Source organism: Pseudoliparis swirei, chromosome 23 (genome assembly GCF_029220125.1).
Source record: "Pseudoliparis swirei isolate HS2019 ecotype Mariana Trench chromosome 23, NWPU_hadal_v1, whole genome shotgun sequence".
NCBI classification, from domain to species: domain Eukaryota; kingdom Metazoa; phylum Chordata; class Actinopteri; order Perciformes; family Liparidae; genus Pseudoliparis; species Pseudoliparis swirei.
Genome location: NC_079410.1, coordinates 19750007 through 19773380, shown reverse-complemented (window position 1 = coordinate 19773380; position 23374 = coordinate 19750007). Strand labels below are relative to the sequence as shown.

General features: G+C 48.0%; 1 protein-coding gene across 3 annotated transcripts in view; it reads right to left on the bottom strand.

Moving 5' to 3' along the window:
• LOC130188120 (myosin-9-like) overlaps nt 1-23374 on the bottom strand; it is a 29487-nt gene that overhangs the window by 2933 nt on the left and 3180 nt on the right. Inside the window, exons 1-36 of one of the 3 annotated variants that reach the window (XM_056406228.1) lie at nt 19993-20097; nt 16445-16776; nt 15066-15222; nt 12106-12133; nt 11922-12015; nt 10799-10819; nt 9529-9621; nt 9370-9433; nt 9112-9210; nt 8887-9030; nt 8690-8785; nt 8254-8525; nt 7976-8149; nt 7648-7821; nt 7413-7527; nt 6143-6327; nt 5688-5809; nt 5524-5593; nt 5284-5444; nt 5074-5182; nt 4856-4987; nt 4491-4697; nt 4274-4411; nt 3911-4034; nt 3613-3784; nt 3296-3508; nt 3063-3207; nt 2770-2976; nt 2504-2608; nt 1868-2020; nt 1521-1769; nt 1224-1436; nt 923-1135; nt 394-555; nt 179-307; nt 11-99 (exon numbers count right to left, since the gene is read on the bottom strand). In XM_056406228.1, the coding sequence (XP_056262203.1) occupies nt 11-99; nt 179-307; nt 394-555; nt 923-1135; nt 1224-1436; nt 1521-1769; nt 1868-2020; nt 2504-2608; nt 2770-2976; nt 3063-3207; nt 3296-3508; nt 3613-3784; nt 3911-4034; nt 4274-4411; nt 4491-4697; nt 4856-4987; nt 5074-5182; nt 5284-5444; nt 5524-5593; nt 5688-5809; nt 6143-6327; nt 7413-7527; nt 7648-7821; nt 7976-8149; nt 8254-8525; nt 8690-8785; nt 8887-9030; nt 9112-9210; nt 9370-9433; nt 9529-9621; nt 10799-10819; nt 11922-12015; nt 12106-12133; nt 15066-15222; nt 16445-16771 (5156 nt within the window). In that variant the 5' untranslated portion in view covers nt 16772-16776; nt 19993-20097. Of the gene's footprint in view, nt 1-10; nt 100-178; nt 308-393; nt 556-922; nt 1136-1223; nt 1437-1520; nt 1770-1867; nt 2021-2503; nt 2609-2769; nt 2977-3062; nt 3208-3295; nt 3509-3612; nt 3785-3910; nt 4035-4273; nt 4412-4490; nt 4698-4855; nt 4988-5073; nt 5183-5283; nt 5445-5523; nt 5594-5687; nt 5810-6142; nt 6328-7412; nt 7528-7647; nt 7822-7975; nt 8150-8253; nt 8526-8689; nt 8786-8886; nt 9031-9111; nt 9211-9369; nt 9434-9528; nt 9622-10798; nt 10820-11921; nt 12016-12105; nt 12134-15065; nt 15223-16444; nt 16777-19992; nt 20098-23374 lie in introns of those variants that run through there. The other 2 variants (XM_056406226.1, XM_056406229.1) reach the window with 2 other exon arrangements.

The window sequence follows — 23374 nt, the reverse complement described above, 5'->3', positions numbered from 1 at the left end:
GAGGTCTTACTTCTTGGTGGCCTGGTTGTTGATCTCATCCTGCAGCTCGTCTCTCTCCTGCTGGGCCTGTCTCTTCACTCGCTCTGCGGCGGCCAACTCCTGCACAAAAAGGCGCAATAAGATTTAGTGTGCAAGGGAGGAAGGGGAGGAGCTGAGTTGGAGAGGAGCGCGTGCCGACCTCCTGCATCTGGATCATCTCGGCCTCCATGCCCTTCAGCTTCTTCTCCGTCTCCTTGCTCTGAGCCAGGATCTCCTCTCTGGACATGCGAGTGTCCTCCAGCTCCCGGATGAGATCCTTCATCTGGGCCTTCGGAGTCAAAGGAGAGTCAAAGGTGTGAAACATGGTTCCCTTTTTTTCTTGTCGCATTGAAGACATTCCACCAGCGGACTCACTTGGAGTTTCTTCAGCTGTTTCAGGGCCTCGTCACGGTTCTTGTTGGCCATGTCGATGCCCGCCTCCAGCTCCTTCAGGTCCAGCTCCAGCTTCTTGCGTCCGGCCACGGCGGCGGAGCGCTGCTTCCTCTCATCCTCCAGCTCCATCTCCATCTCCCGCACCTGAGGGAGGCCAGTTGGAGTTTCAGAACTTCCCAAAACACGGAAGACACGGCATGCCGACACCCTCCAGGCTGTAGCTCCATCTCGTGTCAATGATTTGAAGTCATCGTTTAGTTTAAATTAGTTAATTGCAGCCATTTAAAGTGTTAGACATTTTGCTCTAATTATGACTTGTTTGTACAATTGAGTGTTTTTGAATTTTTCCATTTCAATAAAGCCCATCTAAATGCTAAATACTTAAATAAGTAACAATATTGTTATAAGGCATTAGTGCAGATGTTTTTTCCTGTCTTACCAAACTGTTCTGACACCATCTACAGGTTGTTCACCAGTCTAGAACCACCGTCCCTCTCCATCCCAGTCGTACCTGTTTGACCAGCGCCCTCTTCTTCTCCTCGCCCATCTCGTCCCTTCCCGACAGGTCTCTCTCGTACTGGGCCTTCATGGCCTGCATGTTGACCTCCAGACGCAGCTTGGCGTCCTCCGTGCCCTGCAGCTCGTCCTCCAGCTCCTCCAGCTGAGTCTTCATCTCCTCCAGCTGCTGCTCCATGGCACGCTTCGCCTTCTCCAGCTCGTGGACCTGCGGGGGAACGGGAGGAACGCTTTGTGACGACGCCGCGGAGACAAAAAAGACACCTCGGAAAACACACGCGGCTCTCCACACTCACGCTCTTGCCGACGTCGTCCTTCGAGGACACCAGGTCCTCCATCTCGGCCCGCAGCAGTTTGTTGTTGCGGTCCACTTCGTCCTTGATGTCCATCATGGAGTCCAGCTCGCGGGTCAACGCCAGGGCCCGGGTATCCTTTTCGCGGGCCTCGGCTTCAGCCTTGTCTCGCTCCTCTGCGTAACGGGCAGAAATGTTCTTCTCCTCGGCCAGCATCTGAGCAGAGTTGGGATGACGAGTGTCAATGCTTTAGATTTCAAGCCCATGAAAGATTAGTCATGTTTCACAAACACATCTCACCTGGTCAAACTTCTTCTGCTTCTTCTCCAGGTTGGAGACGATCTGCCGCAGGTGGTCCTGGTCGACCAGCAGGTCGTCCAGCTCCTGCTGGACACGCGTCTTGGTTTTGTCCAGCTTCTCGAAGGCGGAGCATTTCTCCTCCATGCGCTGGCTCAGCCCCTCCAGGTCCCTCTGGAGCCTCTTCTTGCCCTCCTCGGCGCTCTCCAGGCAACCGGCATCCTGCTCGAACTTCTTCTTCATTTCAAGAAGCTGTAGGGAAAGGAGGAGGCGTGTCACTTGAACATTCAATACTGCGAGGCTTCAGAAACCCCTCATGGAGGCAGCAGTAGCCGAGTGTTTCTTCTGACCTGAGCCTGAACGGTTTGCAGATGCTTCTCCACATTCCTCTTGGTCTCCTCTTCCTCCTCCAGCTGTTCCCTCAGGTTGTTCTGCTCGTCCTCCAGCTGGCGCAGACGTGTGCTGTTGGACAGCTTCTGGCGCGTCTCCTCCTGGAGCAGTTCCTGTTGGAAACATGGGAGTGTGACGCAGAGTGAGGTGACAATTGGATTTATGTGATATTATCAGTGATCTTAAAATGTAAGAAATATACCTGATCAATTATATGATCGGTTGGAAGAAATACTACAAATTAAAGTCCTCCTCCACTCTAAACATGTATTCCTCCTGATATTGTTTCTTTTGGATGCGCGAGCTTCGCTGTGCAGAATGATGAACGTGCAGTTTGACACAAGAATATTGAAAAATTCACCGACCAAAGAGGGGAAGTTTCACCTTAAATGAGCCTCAGACACAAGTCAGCCGGATTTGAGAGTTTAGATACCAATCGTGGTCCATTAAGAAACCCGTTATGCTTAGTCTTGAAACGCAGGGTACAAATGTATAAGAAATGTTGCTAAAGCATCCAGAGGGAGGGAATATTGTTGAATAAAGTTTGTGTCATCGCTGAACATACAGGAGGCTCCACAAAGAGAGTCAGTTCATACCTGAACATCCTGCAGCTGGGACTCCACAGCAGAGCAGTCTTTTGTAGCCTTGATGGACTTGCCCTCGAGGTCACTCAGCACGGTGGTCACGCTCTCCAGTTCGGTCTGTGGACAAAAAGGCAACGAGTGAACCCCCGAACGGAAACGCATCACCTTATCGGTGTTCTATCCGTACGGAGATATAATAGACGCTTTCATGAAGACACAGGTTTAGCCTCATTTGTTGACCACAATCGTGAGTCGGACACACGCAGAGAGCCTCGTACCTGCACTTTGGCCAGTTTCTCAGCCTGCTCCAGCCTCTGGCGCTCGCTCTCAGAGTGTTTGAGCAGCAGCTCCTGGACCTGGGCTTCGGCCTTCTTCCGGCGGTGCTCAGAGTCTCCCTTCCCCTGCATCAGCGTCTGCATCTCAATGGCCAGCTCGTTCCTCTCGGACTCCAGAGCCTGCTTGGCCTTCTCCATGGACACTTTGTTCTGCGGGCGATGAAACCATTAATGCCAGTGACAATAACAAATGGGCTCGAGGGAAACTCAAAGTAGTTCCGATACGGGTCTCTTACCCTCTTGGCCTGCTCCAGCTGCTCGTTGAGCTCGTCGAAGGCCTGGCCGTGTTTCTGCCTCATCTCACCCAGCTGATGTTCGTGAACCTTGGCTTCGTCGTCCAGAGTCTTTTTGAGATGAGTCACCTCGGTCTCACGCTTGGACCTGAGGAGGGGAGACAGGCTTAATCTCCTTGTGTCAAGATGAATGATCGACTCAAAAAACCCACACTTTAACAGACTGGTGTCTCTACCGGAGTTCCTGCTGAGCGGCGGTGGAGTCCTGAGTGTCCTCCAGCTCCGTCTTGAGGGCCTCCAGCTCTTCTCCCAGGTCCCTGCGGTGTTTCTCCGCCTTGGTGCGAGCCTGCCTCTCCAGGTCCAGGTCCTCCTGCAGCTCAGAGAGCTGCGCCTCCATCTCGCGGATCTTTTTCTGCGCCAGATTCTTCTGCGCCGCCTCCTCCTCAATCCTGACGGGAGAAATACAAATCGATTAAAAAAAAGAAAGAAATTGAAATAAAAGTACAGAACAATTGATAAAGAACAAGGAGCAGTGAGACATGCCCATACAGACCTGGCCAGAGCTGCCTGGAGCTCTTCTTCCTTCTTGGCGAGTTGGGCGCGGAGCTCTGCAATCTGGGCCTGTAGCTCGGCAATCTGGTCGTGGATCTCGTTGAAGTCGCCGTCCAGCTTGCGTCGGTTCTTTTCCAGCTCCTGCCGCTGCTTCTCCTCCCTGCGCAGGCGGTCTGAGAGAGAGGGAGACAATTAACAAATGAGTTTATAAAGCGGGGAGGAAAACAATAGACAACATCTGTTTAGGACCAGTGACTTCTACAATAGCTATAATGGAGCCCATCGTGGTCTCGTCCTACCCTCCAGGTCTGTGATCATGGCCTCGTGTTTGGTCTTGAGTTTCTGCAGGCTCTTGGATTTCTCCTCCTCCTCCGTCAGGTTGGTGGTGTACTCGTAGATCCTCTCCTCCAGCAACTTCTTCTCCTGTAGTCACAACAACAAAAAAACATAACCGGTCAACAACAAGTATCCCCAGAGATGACGCACATTCCTTTCTTACATTAGTTTTTAGCGGAAAAGGGTTTAAATCAAGCGCAGTATTTGTTACGAGCTCCATCTTCGGTTCATCTGAAGATTGAGCGCTTACACCAACAACAAGTCACCACGACTCCTGTTGACCAATCCAAGTGTCAGTCAGTGGCGACGGTTCTCCTCGTCCTCACCTTGTTTAGTTTGCCGTTCTGGTCGTCCAGAACCATGACTTCATCTTCGATCTTCTTCATCTTGGACTCCAAGGTGACCTTCTCCAGCTGAAGCTTCTGTCTGGCCGCTTCCTCCTCGTCCAGCTGCTGCTCCAAGTCCTGCGAGCAGATGAACGTTAGCCAATCCAAACTGCGTTGCATGTAATCAGCGGGTGTCACGGAGGCAAGTGGAACGTACTCCGATGTTCTGCTGCATCTTCTTTTTCTCGGACGAGAGATGCGAGGCGCGCTCCTCCTCCTCCTCCACGCGGGCCTCCAGGTCGTGGAGGATCTCCTCCAGCTCCTGCTTCCTGGCGGCCAGACGAGCTCTCATCTCCTCCGCCTCGGCGCAGAGCTCCGTCTCGGCCTGGAGCTGCTCCTGCAGGGCCATCTTCTCTGCGCTCAGCTGGAAGCGTGCAAAGGAAAGGCGGTTAACAGCACTTCTATATGATTCACACACATCATATAACATTATGTGGATGTTGCTTCTACATTTCATAACAATTTGCTAAAGAGGAAAATAGGACAATAAATTTAACAGGTTTGTCGTTTCTTAAGTTCTACCTGATGCTGCTTTTCGTCCATCTCCTGGAGCTGCTGCTCGGCATACAGATGCTTCTCCTTCACCTTCACCAGCTCGTCCTCCTTGGCCTGCATCTCCTCCTCCTGCCTGCTGACTTGCAGAAGAGGCTTCACCTGGAGGACAAACACAAACAAGTTAGAGGACAATAAAGAAGAAAAAAGGGGACGAGGAGATTTTAAAGTAAGCGGCTGGGGCTGACCTTGGTGAAGAGCCTCCACCACTGCCAGTTCCTGAGCTTGAGATAAGCGGCACAGTTTCTCTGGATCACCTTCATGGCAGTCAGCTGCTGCTGTCGCTTGGCAAAAGCCCTACGAAGCAATATTAGTTCAGAGATGCATATCTAAATGTTGGGTCGTCACTCAAAACGATTTGTTATTCAACAGCCGAGTCGCAGAACATCTTTTCTTACTTGCGGGCCACGTAGCCTCTGCACCAGGCCTGGAAACTGATGATGATGTCGGTGATCTTCATGTCTCTCTCCTCCTCCAGGTGAGCGAGGACTCCCGCCCTGAAGAACACTTTGCTCTGGCCAATCCGGAACAGGTTGGGATCCAGCTCCAGGCTTTTTATCTGACGGGAGACGCACAGCTCAAGTTAAACGGCAGCGGGACTCGGTGCAGAGCGCGGCCAGGACTGTGTGGAGCCTCACCATGAGCACGCAGGCCTGCTTTCCATCCATGAAGCCCTTGGGGATGGCATTAGGAGTGAGGATTTCGTACCTTGGAGAGAAAGCGGATGAGAGGATTTATGTTTGTCCGACACATGCCTCCCCCCTGGGAGGCATGCTGGGAACAGCGTTATCATTTGGTGTACCTCTGTCGGAACTCCTGGAAGACGATGCGGTTGGGGAAGCCCTGTCTGCAGATACGGATGCCCTCCAGCACACCGTTGCACCGCAGCTGGTCCAGGACCAGGTGGGGATCCAGTTTACCAGCCTGGGAACAGAGAACGTTTATCGTTAAGCTCCATTCAACACAGTGGATGATCCAACAAGTATAGTGACGATTAGTCGACTAGTTTTTAGGGTTTCTTGTGTGAAAACAGTAGTTCACAAGTTGGAGTCATCATTGGTGTTTGACCAATCAGACCATTCAAACATCACTCGTGAACTTCCTTTAACAATAAAAAGCACTAATACCGCCACAAGGATTTTTAAACAATTTTAAATCCTGTCCCTGGGACTATAGAACAATAACTACATTGAGTTCCTCAGGGCAGAAAGACCTGCAGTAGAAACACCCAGATAGATGACAGTATTTCTCATGTACCTTCTTCTCGTGGTTGGGGATGATGCAACGGACAAAGTTGGGGTTGGTGTTCCTCAGAGTGGCCATGAGCTTGGACAGCTGCTCCTTGTACAGCTGGCCCACCGTGCGGAACATACCCTTGCGGGTCTTGAAGGCACCGGGCATTTCGGACATGGACACCTTATCCAGACCCACGATGCGGTCCACTGAAAACAATAAAACGAGAGGCGAGAGACAATGTGTAAGAAGCCAGTGGATTTCAAATCCAAGCATTTGAACCAGGCAAAGTCAAACAAAATGCAAACATGGCCATTGTGTCTCCTTCTGTTTTTGGTAAACATAAGCCCAGACAGAGAGCGTGGGGGCGGTTCATAACACCAGGACCAGTGACACACCACACCAACACAGAGGGAATGCTGAGGGAGATGGGAATCAGGCAGAGGAGGACAAGATTGGAGTCACCAGTGAAGCGTGGAGGGATGACACACCATAACGAAAACAAAACTCAGTGCAGTGAATGGAAGCAGCTGGTCAAACTGTTGACGCCACCGGTTCGTAGGTCTTAAAGTAAAAAACGTGTGTGATGGTTCGACTGAATACGTGTGTGTGTGTGTGTGTATGTGTGTCATTAAATTGGCAAATTGAGGCGGTTGCAGTGTGCATGTATTTGTTTGTGGTGATTTACTTTTTTAACACACCAAACCCATGCAGTATATACCCATCGCTGCAGTACCCATGACCAACACCAGGAGTCCCCAAACAACACTATTACACAAGGGGGGAAAAGGAGAGTTCAATGACAGAGCAACAAGTGGTAAAATGACTGGAGATTAAGAAACAGTCGTAATCTACTGAAAGTCTTAACCCAAAACACAAGTTGAAACATTTGGATGGACGGCAGTGAGGGAATAATAATTGGGATGAAAAAAAGCACGTTTCAAAATAGACATCAGGAATAAGAGGGAAGGACAAAATAAATGAAAAAAGAAACCTCGTCACCTGAGTCAGAGTGTAGAATAGGAAAACGGTGATAAAAATAGGCTCTGACATTTCTGTACCTGAGACCAAGTAAAAAGAGAGAATGACAGACCGTACAGACGAAGAAATGGGCGGAAGAAAGTGAGATTTGAGAAGCTAAAAACAAAAAGGTCCACACACCAGACAATCGAAGAGCAAAATAAACAAAACACTGAAACACAATACTGAAAGCCAACATGAGATATGCATATATTTCCTTATCCGGCACCGCACCCGGGAAAGCTGTGACTTCCGGGTTCAACCCTCAACTCACCGTCCTTCCAGAGCTCGGACACAAACTTGTCGGTGGACTGGTTGAGCAGTGAGGCCACGTTGTCGTTCAAGGGGTCCATGTTCTTCATCAGCCACTCGTCTGCCTTGTAGTCCACCTGAGGAGTGACAATAGGGAGGAAGGCTCTTTTTAGACCCCTGGGACATGAACATAAGAGTTGAAAAGATAAAAATGGATGGACATCGCGATAATGAGCGCATCCTCATGACAAATCTACCTTGCCAGCGTAATGGATGATGCAGAAGTCTGCCTCGTCCTTCAGTTTCTTGGGCTTAAAGAACTTGGGGTGAGTGCCCTGCTCCTGCAGCACCTTCTCCACAAAGCTCTTGTCCGTGGCTTTGGGGAACCAGCACTCCTCATCCAGCAGGGCGAAGATCCCGGGGGGGCTGGCCTGAGTGCAAAGGAGAGAGAGCAGACCGTGAGGCACCAGATCGAAACGCTGTGAAGTTCTTAACATAGAAGAACAAAGAAGTATGCGGGCCATTATGCCGGGTCATGTTGGGGAACCGAAAGCCGTACAGGCGTGTAGGTTTTCCAAAACTCACGGGTTTCTCAATGAGCTCGATGCAGGGCTGCAGGTCCAGGCCGAAGTCGATGAAGACCCACTCGATGCCCTCCCTCTGGTACTCCTCCTGCTCCAGGATGAACATGGTGTGGTTGAAGAGCTGCTGCAGCTTCTCGTTGGTGTAGTTGATGCACAGCTGCTCAAAGGAGTTCAGCTGGAAGGGGACACGGGAGAGAAGAACACCGTCGATCAACAGCACAAATAAATTTTTAAAAACATGGACGGGTCGATCCTGCCACACTTTCAAGTCGGGATTACCTCAAAGATCTCAAATCCAGCGATGTCGAGGATGCCGATGAAGGAGGCTCCCTGCCTCTTGGTCTTGTCCAGGGCTTTGTTGATCCTCATGACGAGCCAGCGGAACATCCTCTCGTAGGTGGCCTTGGCCAGGGCCTCCACGGCAAACTCCGCCTGCTCCTGGGTCTGAGCCTTCTGGACGAAGTCCCTGCCCACCTTGATGCGGGGCGACAGGATGGCCCGGGTGAAGTCCGTGACATTCATGCCCATGAGGTGGCTCACCTTCTGGGCAGCTGGGGTGGAGGAAAAGAAGAAGAAGCAAAAGGCAGCAACAAAAAGAAGGGTGGAGTTAAAAGACGAGGAGAGGGCTAAACGAGATTTGAGATGCAGGATCGTCGACAGCTCGTCGGGGTTCTCTGCAGCGCTGACGGCTACTTCAGGTACCGCTTTGACGTACTGGTGTCGTCGGGCATGGCGGCCTGGTCTGTGTGGCGCTCCTTCTTGAAGGTCATGTTCCCGAGCTGCAGCACAGAGGCCACTACCTTCAACAAGCCTGCACGACAAGAACAAACGGGAGCATAAGTGTGGTTTTGCGTTGCACTGAGGGGAAAAAAAGAAGTAATTTAAAAGTAATTTGCCTTGTGCGTTACTTACCTATTTGCTCATCCTCGGGGATACTCATGATCTTAAAGGCCTCCAGGGTCTCTGTAAACAGGTCCTTGTCCTGCTGCCCAGGAATGGTCACGTTCCCGTTGGAGAGGAAACGGTAGTTGTTGTAATTCTCAAGGAGGAGTTCATCTGAGGGGAAAAGGATGTCGCAGTGAGTCGAGTGCAGAAAGGAGACAACTTGAAAACAGAGTTGTGCGACATGTCGCTTACCGCGCAATTTATCTCCGGCCCCCGTGAGCAGGTAGTAGAAGATGTGGAAGGTCCTCTCGTCTTTGGCCTGGCGAATGGCACGGGACTTCTCCAACAGGTCTGGTAGTCAATCTGTCAAGGAAAAGGTTTCCCCCATACTACCAGGGCTGCATTTCAAAACATGTTATTTATGCATCGCCTTGAGACAAAGAAAAACAAGCACTAAAAATGTCTTTAAATCTTTAAAAAATGGGTTAGAGATGACAGCATCGAGGATACAAGTTTCAATATTGGCACCGACGATGTAACCGTTGACGTCAAAGTTTATCCTGATGAATTTTCCCTGGAGGAGGAAAAATACAAATAAAAACTCAGAGATGTGTGGAGCAGTCCAGCAGCAAAAACAGGCGGTTCATAAGAGGGAGCACCGAGTCTTACAAATCGGGAGGAGTTGTCGTTCTTGACCGTCTTGGCGTTGCCAAAGGCCTCGAGGATGGGGTTGGCCTGCAGCAGCTGCTTCTCCAGCTCCCCCTGGACGGACAACAAGAGAACAGCGACATCTTAACAACGCTTTCCATTTTCAAAAGCAATAAATCAGGACGGTTCTCAGCCGTGGATTCAGATTCAACCGCTGATACGTCGGGAGAACCTCGTATTATTATGATCCGTCACTCATTCAACAGAACGGTACTTTTGGAAGAAAATTACCAACATACTTACGTCTGAGAAGGGAGAACACGGAGTGTACAAACATATGTAAACATGAAGTGATCAAAGGAGGGATACCAAACACACACACAAGCAACAAACACATTGCACCCAAGCATTCCCCCCCGCCACACACACAAACAAACACCACATCATGTTAGTGCCCAAATCTGCAAACACCCAGAGACCCTGATCAGTAACCCATCACCTGTTACCCAACGCAGAACAATCCAGTGAACCCAAAGCACACAAATTTAAAAAACAATCATTTTCGGCCCCTTCCTACAAGTGTTACTGTTTTTTTATTATTTGTTTTTTAAAATAAGTTGTAAAGCATTTTTGTCACTAAAAATAATGGAAACGACGTCAGCCAATTTCCAAAAGCTCCACTGCAGGTAGGTAGAGTGAGTACATTGTACATGTAGAGATTAAAATAATTTAAAGGAATGCCGTCGTACAGCTTTGTCAGAAGTTGTCTGCATGTGTCATTTATTCATCAATCTGTTCTCAGAGACGGTCGAACACAGTGAAGGCCCTGGAGGATCAATTCATCTGATTCTGGACTACCGTTGTTTCACTAAACCTCTTGATAAATTAAGACAAAATAAATAATAATAATGCAAAAGAGAAAAGCAGTCAAACTTCGGACAGGGTAGCTTTACAGATGATGAAAAATTCAACCACACAAATATGTCCCAGAGCAAAAATTGCTGATTTTTTTTCTCCTCAGCAAAGACCCCACCCTCTTATTTTTCCATTGTCTGGCTGAATTTTTCACAGGAACATAAAAAGGGCTGCCACCGATCTGCAAACAAACTTCCTCCCTTACTTCCTATTGGCTGGCAGGACACGTCACCTCTGCCCTCGATTTACTAAGTGACTCCCACAACAGTGCGCTCCAGCAAAAAGGGGAAAGGGAGGGAGGGAGGGTGAGGGGTGGGAGGTGATGACAGAAGCAGGTGGGGAGAAAGAGTGAATGGAAGGGAGAGCGTTAACTCACATGTGACAGGATCGAGCTGTTCTGTTGATGGGAAGAGAGAAATACGACAACCTCAAAAAAAGGGGGTCTGGCGGAGGTGTGTGTTCATCGCTCGTCATGAAGCAGGCGAGAGAACAGCGGTGCAGCCGAGTCGTTTTGTTTCCAATGAGTCGGGTCACAGACCTCTGTTCTGGATGGAGTGCCAGACGCCTTTCAAATCTGCACCGCTGTTTCTCGGTGCCTGCTGGGCTACAGAGAGGGAAAGTCCCACCCCCTTCTGGTGGACCGCCATGGGACCGTATCTCCACGAAAAAACCAACGGCGAGAAAGACATGACTTTTTGATCCCGTTGAATTGTGCAATGAAATACATACACACACATGTTTGACAATATGAAAAGATAATTTACCACAAACAGAAAGTGGCATTTGGTTTTTAAACTGTTTTAAAATGACGCCTGTGATGCGAGTCTCGCTGGTTCATTCTCTTTCCGGTTGATAAACAGAGTTGCTGATGAAACGCATCAGGTAGGATAACTGCGACATTTTGGCGTGGAGTTATAGCTACGCTACCTCGCTGCATGCCGGGGTAACGGCCGTGTTTGTGACGTACATTGTGCAACGCGGGAAACAACGTAGCTCCCCGGGCGGTTTCACACAAACCAACTTTCTTGCCGTGGAAAATTACATTTAAAAATTGACAAACAGGATCAAATGATATTAGTCTTTTGCCATTAAACCCTGGACACGTTTTTATGAAATACGGTCCGATGGGGGGGGGGAAGACACCGGAAAGGGGTGGGACGTCGCCCCTCTGTTATCTTGGTTGCCGCCCATTTCCCTCCGATGATTTGAATACAACAATGTGATGAAGGATTAACAATCATGTGCACGAGCAAGGGCGAACACACACGCCGCTGCACGTCAGACACAAATGGAAAGAAAAATAAAAGTGATGTGAAAAATGGAGGTCCTGGAAGACTTATGCCTTTGAGGAATTGTGTCTCACCTGAGAATAATTTTTTTTTTTTTTTTAAAGCAACAGGAGGGAGTAAAGTGAGAGATGAAGGGAGGGAAGTGATGTAAAAAGAGTGGTAGAAGGAAGGCTTGAGGGAGGGAGTGTGTGGAGGGGAGGCAGCACCGACCTGGTCTTTCTTGGCCTTGTGAGAGGAGGCCACGTGAGCCAGATACTGGATGACCTTCTTGGTGTTCTCCGTCTTACCGGCACCAGACTCTCCTCTACGAGACGAAGAGGGAACAAACTATTAAAGAGCAGAAGACCAGAAGTATTGTTCCTCTGAATGCGTCAAGTGGACGTCGGGGACTCACGTGCAAAGGATGGACTGGTCTTCACGATCTGCGGGGGAAATGCAAATGTTTGATTATGCAAAAAAAAAAAAATACAGAACAACTGCCCTGCCTGGTCCAGTGAGCATGAGCCATCACCAAGGCACATATGCTTTTTGTAGTCTGCACAACAGGAAGTGAATTGCCCACGGACAGGAAATTCCATATCCGGCTTCCTGTGAAAGAGTTTCTGCCGGGTTTCAAACTAAGTAGCCAATTACCCTCCGACTCCCGCTTTGCTGGAGCCAAAGTGGAGCGAGGGAGGAAGAAAAAAGACGACGAATGGGATAGAAGAGTGTCTCTTGTGTGGGTGGAAAATTACAACAAAATATTTACACTGAGATTTTGCATACATTTATTAATCCGTAATAAGCATATTAATAACCAATGCTATAAGCATCTGGGAAGTTCAGAGGGTGAACTCAACGTTACTGTATCGCAGCCTTTAAAAAGCAGGAGACAACACTTAGATTTAATATATATAATTATGTATAATAAGTATGTAATATACATGCATACAGGAATCACATGGTCGTGAGAAAATAACCGTAAACTGTGCATTGGAGGGCACATTTTGGAATACATTATTGGCCGTAAATATTTCATTAGTAATAAACAGAGCTAAATGGCCTGAAATGGGTTCGCACGAGTTTACACATACAAGTTTTTGCTATTTTTACCATGTGACCCCAGAGGACCTCGGTTGAGCTCAACTGTGTCGGTCTCGAGAACAAACTTAATGAACAAGAATATATCCAATTACCTCCCCTGTATATTCCAGGGTTTTTCCTGCATAGAGAAAATTTGGGCGCGCGCCTAAGCCATTTTCCCGAACGCCTATGACAAATCCCGAGCGCCTAAGGCAAAAAAAGTCTGCGATGAAGAAAAAAAAACTGTGTTCATCACGTGTATGTCAGTGAATATGTTCTCAATAGTATGTTTCAAGTCGGCTACAGCCGAACCCTCGTTCTGTTTTGATCAATAGTAATCGAGTTGATAAGTGTCTTCTTGTCTGATCAATACGCAACTGTGAGGTGCGCGAATGGACAGAACGGCCAGCTGCTGATCACTCAACAGCCCGACGTGCACGAATACACCTGGACTATTGTCAATAGGGATGCACCGATCTGATCAGCGCCGATCCATATCGGCCGATCTTCCCATTATCGGTTTTGATCGGCGTTCTCAAACAGCCGATCAAACTTGGCCGATCAGGTGACGTAAAATCTGCATGAACTATCAGAGACGTTTCAATCGCGGCGCAACGGAGACGATGCGCACGGCGAGGGCCGGCAGAGGTCAGAGGTCAACGAGGGGATCCTCACCACCGAGCGGCGTCCCCGTCCCCCGAGTTGAATCTCTGGGTCAACTCAGCCGACACTCACATGTCTGCCCCTATAGACTGATGCTCACGGTAAACACATTTGATCGGGAGCGCGCGAGGGTTTTGATAAAGTTAGCGGAAGGATTTAACCCTTAATGTTTCACCTTAATGTTTCACCCTCCTGTTACCTTTATATTTACTAACATATTTTACCCTTTGGGTTCAATTTGACGCCATCAATTAAAACCTCCAGAAAATTATTAGAATTAATATTGTTTTCCAAGTTTAAGTGTGAGGCACTTTATGTTTGTTTGTTGACTACCGAAAGAACACCGACATTAAACATTGAATGGGGTCAAATTAATCCTAAGGCGGGGGGAGGGTGTAATATTGATTCGGGTCAAAATGACCCTAAGGCAACACAAGGGTTAAGTGACAACATCCGGTTTTGCAAAGTTAGCGGAAAGAACCACGTGAAACAACATCCGTTTTTCAAAATAAGATGTCGACAAATCATTCACGAGCATATAAAAGTAAACAATGAACTGATTTTGTATCTTTATAGATCGTTTCTGAGATTTAGCTTAAATTATGCTAACATTAAAACATTTTTACTGTACCAAGGAAGAGTTTATAAAAAATAAGTCAGACTTTTGTATGTTAAAAAAAGTCCTGTATATAGATTTCCCCAAGAGTTCCAGGAAATGAATGATGCAGATGTGTTCCATACATATCTGAAATCCCCTATAATAGCAATCAAATTTTAATGTATCAATTAGGACATTTTTCAAAGTAAAAGTCCTAAATGTTTAAAGAAATCGGTAATTTCTTTAATGTTTGAGGTGCTTTATATATGTATTTCCTCATAGTCCTAGGCAATAATGCTACACAATTAATAGAATGCTTCAATCAACACCGTGATCGGTTTTATCGGATCGGCAGATACTGATTTCAGTGATCGGCACCAAAAAACCTGATCGGTGCATCTCTAATTGTCAATCTATTAGCCTATCTATTTTAGCAAAATGATTTCCTCAAGCATTGCCTCCATTATTTATGGAAAAAAACAAACATAGATGTCTGCTAATTACAGTGACATGGCAATACAGACCGTGCGCGCACAGCGCGCCAAAGCAATTTTTGGGGAGCACCGAAGACCCATTTTGACCCAGGAAAAACCCTGGTATATTCTTCCAAGGAATGTTGCAAATGAGCTGCAAAGGAGTCACAGGCCTCGTTTTTATTTAGTTTTTAATGGAACCTCTTAGCTAGAAGGGAGAGCGTTGGGTTTTTCTGAGGCCAGTGGGCCGAGAGCTAATATTCTGCAGCAATCGGCCCCCCCCCATTGTCTTCTGTAAAATATACAAGCGACTCCCATGCACCTCCTATCATTTCTTTGCGCAGCTACCGACTAAATAAACTATACACACAAGCTCATCTCTTGGGAGCCTCGTAGTTTGCAGCTCGGTGTGGTACCACTGGGAGAACAGTAGCTTCTTTGACAATGCAAGTTTGGGGCTGCGTAAATATCTGCCAACGGTTTTAATAAAAGGCCCAAAAAAACAACCTTCAAATTCCACTTTCTTTCCTGCCTCTGCAATACCTCATTGCGACTTACCCTGCATCATGCTCCTGTAGGACGTGTCGGTGATGGCGTAGATGTGAGGAGGCATTTCGTGCCTCTTCTTGCCCTTGTACATGTCAACGATCTCCTCGGAGTAGATGGGCAGGTTCTTGTAGGGGTTTATGACGACGCAGAAGAGACCGGAGTACGTCTGCGGGATGGAGGTGGCATTTAGAAATACAGGTTGGAGTTTAAAATGGGATGAAAATAATAATGTTATGTCGCATATGGGATGCTTCATATGCCACGTAATGTAGTGATTGTGAAATACACAAACCGTGCTCAGCACCGAAACATAACTAAGGCCTTCCCATCCCCCATCGAGCTGAAAGTTGCTCATGGATTTGGAACCCACATCGTTCCCTGATCTCAACCACACCCGGCTGCATGTTGAAACAGCTGATTGGCCGAGGTGCTGTGACTCTAGCGCCACTCGACAGGTTAGCCAAGTCGTATCTAAAATAGGTCCACGCGGCAGAATAATCTGCTCTGAACGCTAGAACCCTCCTCCAGTCCCCTCTATAAACACTTTTTTTCACTTATTCTTTTCCCTGCGTGCTGCATTCCTGCGCTGCCCTCCCCAACATCTCTGTACCCGGCATGTCTCTGTTGTACACCCAGCTCTCCCTTGAGAAACGGTCGATCTAAAAGGACTACAGAGTCCGGAGGCGCTCTAACCAAAACTGGATCTCTGGAGGGCTGTGTCGATATGACCGGGTCACACACGAGATTAAATCACTCCCAGCCCACCACATGGGGATAAACAACATGAATTATGGGGGAAGCAATTTCAGTTGCAACGCCATTTACATTCCATGTCGAACGTTACAAAAAACTGGACCCTGACGCCACCCCCCTCCCCCTCCTCCTCCTCCTCCTCCCCCTCCTACTCTTCCCCCAACTCTCTCTGCACATCTCTTGTACTCTGGAGTGCATTGTTCCCGGCAGCTTCCTGTTTACAAGACTACACCAAACACAAGACAGGCTCACATAGCATGTTAGCCGTGTCACTTTGTAGTACAATGGCTTCAACACGGAGGCTTGGAGCGATAACAGGGAGTTTGGACATGGAGATAAATAAGTTTAGTGGCTGGCAATGAGTCATTTCTACGAGCCAGCAAAGATTTCACAAGAATAAAAAAAGGAAAATGCATTTAAACAAATAGGATGATGTCACCCTGAAGACGGTTTGGTTGAAAAACAAAAAGGAAAATAGTAGCAACACTGCATTTTAATATTAAAAACCTAAATCTTCATTAATAAATAAAAAGAAATGTATGGGGTGGGGGGGACCAGAAACTAAAATGAGCTCCAAGCGTCCCAGCAGAATGAGGTGCAGTGTATGAATCAATGCCGACACGCTTCACACTCACATAGATGAGGCCGGAGTAGTATCGCTCCTTCAGGTTGTGCAGCACCGAGGCCTCGTTCAGGCAGGTGAGCTCGGCCATGTCCTCCACCTTGCTGAACTTGGGTGGGTTCATCTTCTGGATGTCGTCCTTGTTCACCCGGATCTTCTTGCCGGAGTCCGCCAGCTCGACCACGCACTCGTCGCCGCGCTCCTCCTTCACGGAGCCGACCTCGAAGCCCAGGCGCTCCGAGGGCACCCATACCAGCTTCTTGGTGGCCCAGTCGGCCTGCGCCAACGGGTTGTTGACCACGTTGCGGTCCACGTACAGGAACTCGTCCGCGGTGGACATGGTGGCTGTTTCAGAGAGAGAGAAAATTGTGGTTAAGGATTGGAAATTGATAAAATTATGGACAGGTCAGAAACGCAGACGTCAAAACACAAAACATTAATTCAGGTTTAAATGTCCGTTATCCGTCGCCACGTCATAAAGAAAATTTATGAAATGCCGCATGTCCTCAATCATGGTTTTTCAGGACGAGATGTTTGCTCCCCTTCCATCTTCAACATGCAATCTCCGGGGGAATAACAATGTCTAAATGTGCCGAACAACAGGAAGAGTCTGCTCAAAGTTATGTCGGGTCGACATGAAACGCAAGGCTCCGTTACTTCTTGGCAAACCGCTGTGAATACACATGATTTCCAGCTGCTGGACCATCCAAGGGACAGAGAAGAAACATTTGCCCGGCAGATGTGCCTCCAGTTCGGCCGAGCGCTGCAGCAGACCGGCTGTCCGCTGGTGGGAGCAGCGCCTCCGGTCATCGCATCAGCTCAGGGCGATCAGCGTGAGCCTCGGCAACCAAATAACTCCAGGGGCCTAAACCCAGCAACTAAAAACGGGAAAACAAGTCTCTTGTTGCGTAGCCATTAGTTTGTTTTCCGCTTCAGAGGAAACATAAAAGATAAAGGCTCGAGGCGTCATGTTCTTCGGCATTTACTATTAACCGTTTCATGGTTCCGTCTCCGATTCAGTAAATAACCGTTTTCGCGGCAGACTACCATTTCCTTTTTAAGTTTCCTTCTCTTAGACTTTAATATTGGTTCTTCGTATAATACAATCTTATCCCCCAATGTTTGATACCAGCCAGTTGATGAACGGCCGTGGAGGTTGGTGTTCGAGCCGATATCAAACTGCTGTGAAAATAAATCGTGCCCAGTGCACTTCATACAGTTTGTGCCACAACTGCAGCGACTATGTTTGTCCGTGGCGTGTTGTGAGGAGCGGTGGGGGCGGGTGTCGGGTTTAGTGTTCAAACTGGATGAAAGTTTCCCGTAAAATTTGCAATGAACAAAAACACATGGCATTAAGAGCATGCCGATGTCACAATTAACACAACTACAGTGCGGAAAATAAACCTCGAATCGGCACAAGCTGCTCTCGCTTTATTCAACGCGCCTTTGAAACGCTCTGCACGCCACATGCCGTCGACGGGGAGTGCTGTCGCTTAACCCACATAGAAAGTGACTGGACCAGTATTACCAGTATCTACTAGAGTGCAATTAACAGAGCACGGTGCGCTGTCACCCAGGGACCAGACTTCCCAGTCTACAATTATCATTCCGACCAAGCGGGAGCGGGACACCGGTTTCCTCACCGCCGACGACGCAGAGGTTTGTTTTCACGCGCGGAGCTGAATCACAGCAGGGGTCCAGCCCGCTGGTACATCGGTCAGTGTCTGAACTATGGAAATAACTGGAAGTGTTTGATTGTGTCCATGAAGCACGACGTTCTGGTGCCGAATTATCATCCGACACCACTTGCACACAACAGCAGGGGAACACATACAATTATTAACACACGGCGCGTTGTAAAAAAAAAAAAAAAAACTATGCTTTAACAAGCTTTACATTTCATGGCTTGATCATAGACGTTAATTTTTTTTCCGATGATTACAGTGGATGAACCAAATAGTCTCTGAAATACCCAAAATTAAGTTGTAAATGTGTTTTTTTACTATTACAACTTATTTCTAGATTTGAGAATATTTTGGCGTTTAGGAAGAAGAAAAAAATAGTCGCACTTTTTTGATAAATATGGATTCATTATATTAATATTATAATATCAATATAATCTTTGTTGTTTTCAAGCTCTACTTTAAACAACTGTTAAAAAAAATATTGTTTTGTCAACAACAATCATGGTTGACTAAATGAAAACTTCTCAGCCTCTCAACTGGACTGAAGAGGGACAAAAAGAAAACCCTGGAGGAAAGCGAGGTTGCTGCGTTTAACGAGGTTATTGTGTCCCGGGTCGGTTCTCGCACATTAACCCTGAACTGGGAGAAAGAAAGCAGAGGGAGAGGCATTCTTCTCATGACCCCCCTGCCTCTCTCCGTCGGGCCACGCTGCAGCCGGCGTCCATCACTGCTTCACTCGCCCCCCTAACCCATCTCGCCGTTTACCGACCCATACGTTGGGCTAATTGGTCGCGCTCTGGCTCTCAGCTGGCTCCACGCTCCCGCCTCTGCCTTGCACCCCCCCCCCCTTCCCTCCCTCTGTTTATTCAGTCTTTTCAGGGTCGCATTCCTCCCATGCTCACCCCTTTATCAGGGAGAGACGGCAAGCAGCGGCATTCCACAAATGTCTGTCCTCTGCCTCCCCTCTCAGACCTGCTCTCTGGCTTTCCTTCCCGTTTCCTCCCCCATACTCCCATCACAGCAGCAGACTATTTGGAACCTGTGTTGATTAGGGGGGGGGGGGGGGGGGGAGGGGGTCAGCATCACCTCACACAAGTGTCAGCCCACACAGAGCGGTTAGTCACAGAGCATGTTCCCATGCTCCTTTAAATGGACGTGCATGTCTCTCGCTCCAGTGCACTCGGATCAGTCGGCCCCCGTGCAGCGTTGAATATGAGCCATAACTCACTGGTCCCTGAAGCTTCGTTGTGAATGAAAACGCTCCGCTGTCGCCTTCAGCCAGATACATTTCCATTATCATAGCCACGGCGCTGGGACACGTGTCAGCCATTCATGACCTCATTAATCTGACAATAAAGGGCAGGGCAATAATTGATATCGTGAGACGAGACGACGCCCTCGATTTCTCAAATATGGAATATTCTCCTGGCTGCTTGCAGTAAAGCGATAACTACCCGGACCGTTAGTCACATCCACATTACTGATGGTTATCTTAAAAGATTTAGGTTTATATTAGTCAAAGTACCAGTTCTCACGATGTATTTGGTGAAAGAATATTGTGATATTTGATTTTCTCCATATTGAAAATTAACAAGGAACTATATTGACAATCAACCGCTCATTTCAGCTTTAATGTGGACCTTAACTTTAGCAAAGTATGTTGATATCTGCTTCCGACTCACATATGTGCCACAGATAACTCCGTGACACACTTCAAACCACCTGTAGAGAGCAACGCTAGGTCTACACATGACTGCGAAAGCTATTCTAGTTTGCCAAGTGCTGCTCTATAAATGAAAGAAAAAAAAGAAACCAGAGGGATAAAGAACTGACATCGGACAACATTAGACGTAGGCCTTGCTTCGTGGAGGCTGACCTGTTGTAGTGAAGACACGGCTGTTGACTTGACTTTGAGATCAAACGTGTTCATTGAAAGGAACCTCTGCTTGGCTCCGGTTCCTGAGGCCGCCGTGCCAAGTCCGCCGTAATCCTGGAAGAATCAAGCTCTCTGATTCCTTGTCGCTTTGCAACACACTCGGCCGTGAAAAGAGTTCACCGTCTATTCTGTCGAGACCCCGCTCACGACGAGATTAGCTGGCCTAGATAATCATAACAAGGATTACTCATTAATCGAGCACACGGCAGCCGCGGGAAAACAGTTATCCCTGAACTTTATGAAACCTGACTGAGATACCGTTAAAGGATTATGTCTTGAGAGGAAATGCCCGTTTGAAAACAAGAGTTGGCGGTGTCCTCAAAGCGGCAGCCTTCTTGAAAGAGGAAACGTAAAATTAGCCGCATTAGGATAAGGACGTTTCTTTATAAACTGGACTTATCACAGGGACCAGAATGTGGTTACAGGGGGGAAGTGATGCAGAAAGACTAGGCTTAGAGGAGGGGGAGGTGGTGGAGGAGGAACCGGGGGAGACGAGAGAGGAAAAGGAAAAGCTACAGTGTCTTTTCCAGTTCTGGTTGTCCCGGTTAGAAAGCAGGTCAACGTTGGTTGGCCTTCATAAAACCGAGGCGTCCCACCCGTCAGTCAGACTCCCTCTCATTCCTTGCCACCTCAGAGTTCGTGTATAATAAATAAATAAAAATTTAAAACAGGAGACGAGGCAACCTCTCCCGAAGCATGACCGTGTACAGTCGGAGCCCTCCTGCTCCTGCTAAACGGGAACCCGTAAACCAGCGGCGCCGTGTCGACAGGAAGAACATTAATAGAACGACCGAAAAGTCAATACCACTGCGCTCCCCCACCAAATGCAACATCCCGGCTGGCTTCATCCGAGCCGAGGCCGCTCCTCATCCTCCTCACGCTGCGTTGGATTCACCCTCGTCGGTTTGGCTGCGTTCTGTTTGGATGACCCTGTCCAACAAACGCTCCAATCAAAACAAAGCATCCGCCCCCTCTTCAGTCTTGGCTTCTCCTCTTTTATGCCCCCTTAACGGCACAATGACCGTCTGACTGAGGTCGCTCGCTTCCAGGGGCTGGAGCGGTACAGATGCAGTCAGAATGCATTGTGGGCTCACACGTCCGCCCTCTTTCTTTCTCCCTCTCTCCCTCCCTCCTTCTGTGGAAGTGGGAAGGGTGGGGCAAGGAGGCGAGCGGGAAGGAGAAGAGGAAATGACAAACTGAGAAAACTATTTTGCCATTTGTGGAACTTGTTGTGTGCGAGTCCTTCAAAAAAAGGAAGGAGGGAGGGCGCACGCTGTGCGGCTGCGAGAGGCGAGATTAAGCCCTTGCTGGAAAACTGCGCTGCACGACAGATCTCACATCACTTTCCACATTACTTCTCGCATTCTTGCCCCGACCGGGATCCGGTTTCATTTTGAGTCGTGAGCAGGCCGATGCCATCGACCCTTCACAGCCAGAGGCCCCGGCTCTGGTTTAAGTTTATCCATGACTTTTACTTCAAATAAGTCAACTGTTTGAGCAGCAGAACATGAGTTACTGACCTACACAACACTGTGCATGTCAAGGTTTTCAGCTACGTTTCAACATCTCGGTTAAATCTCAGTTTGATCCATCTCCACTAAAGTTGCTCAACGGGAGTCAGAAGGCAGACGTCCAATGACAACGAGGACAGATAAAAAAAGCACTGATAAGCAAAACCATATCCGGGTTCATAGAACAAATTCCATTAAATCGAACAGCTAATCCGTTACACCACTGAACACACTGTTGACCAGTTATTTGAGAAAACAGAGCCGATACTGGTGTGACCCATTACTGGAGCAGCGTGCAGTATTTACCCTTCGGTAAAGAGACAGCTGTTTACGTAAGCCTTTTTATTTTAGCAGACGTGAAAGAATGCAGAGGAGAGTTAAAATACACATTTCAATATGTCAGCAAAGCTTTTCCCTGAGTGATGCTAAGCTGGCACAACTAGGTTTATACTTTTTTCTTTAAAAGAAAATCTGCTATTACAGCTCAGTTGTTCATCCGATCGCTACTCTCCCTTCAGGGGATTATCATGTGGCTCTTTTTAGCTATATTACCTCTTATCTCCACCTTAGGGCACGCCCTTCGAGTCATCCACGGACTCAGACGTATCTACTCAAACAATGCAATCGCCGACCTCCGAGGGCCACGTGCCAGATCGACGAGCTGGGCGTCTGGTGCGCGATGCAATTTGGACTGAAAATAAAAACCGGCCGATGGAGACAGGAGATGGACGCGTTACGCAGAACGTTCCAAAGTTCACCTTTGAAAAGTGTCTGCTCAGTGCTTGCGCAACACATCCGCTGCAATGACGATATATACGGGGGGGGGGGGGGGACGACTATCAGCTCATTCTCAAGTCAAACCAGGAAGCTGTGTCATTCAACTGGCAATGAAAGGTCCGAGTCCTTTCTGTGTGTAGTCCAAGACGGAGCGCAACCATTTCCTGGGATTGTTGAAGCCTTACAGGTGCTTGCTAAAAAGGAGGAGGGCGAGGAAAGGATGGGGACAAAAATATAAAATACACAAGCAGAGGAAAGGGGGGGGGGGGGTACAGGGAACAGAGGGCACGGGAAAGGTTTGAATAAATAGCTAAAACTAGAACGGGCACTCGGTAGAGCGCATACCTTCGCATATCACAAGATTGGGCATTGAATTATGAACATGTTGGCATTAGTTGCATGCCAATTGGATAGAAATTGACCACGCTATGGTAAAAAGAAGATTTTGACCTTTTCATGACCTTGACCCAATCGATCACAAAAACTAATCAAATGGTCCCCGGATAATAACCAATCATCCCACCAAATTTCATGCGATTCGGTTTAATACTTTTTGAGTTATGCAAGGAACACGCATACAAATAAATAAATGGCGATCAAAACATTACCTTCTGCATTTTCAATGCGAAGGTAAAGATGCAGAGAAACACAGAACTGAAATAAAGTCAACCATTGGTGATGTACGGGTGAAACGCGTTGATACCGTCTGCATCGCAAAACTCTGCCACCGTCACTCCGTACTGTAGATGTCGGCTCTGCCGTGGTTAATGGAGAACCACAACAGTCTACGCTCTGACTGGAATGTTTCGCCCGCATGAATGAATCTCAGCTGACTGCATAGGAAACCAGACGTGACCCCCCCCCCCACAACGACATCAATCACCAGGGGCAAGTATCGCTTGGGTAATGCGCTCAGAAAAGAAGATTGGCACATTCCAACTGGTCAAAACGTCACAAAATAAAGTGTGACAAAAAGCAACACTTTCCCAAAGCCTTGCTGGCATTTTTATATAGCGTGTGTCAAAAACCAACTG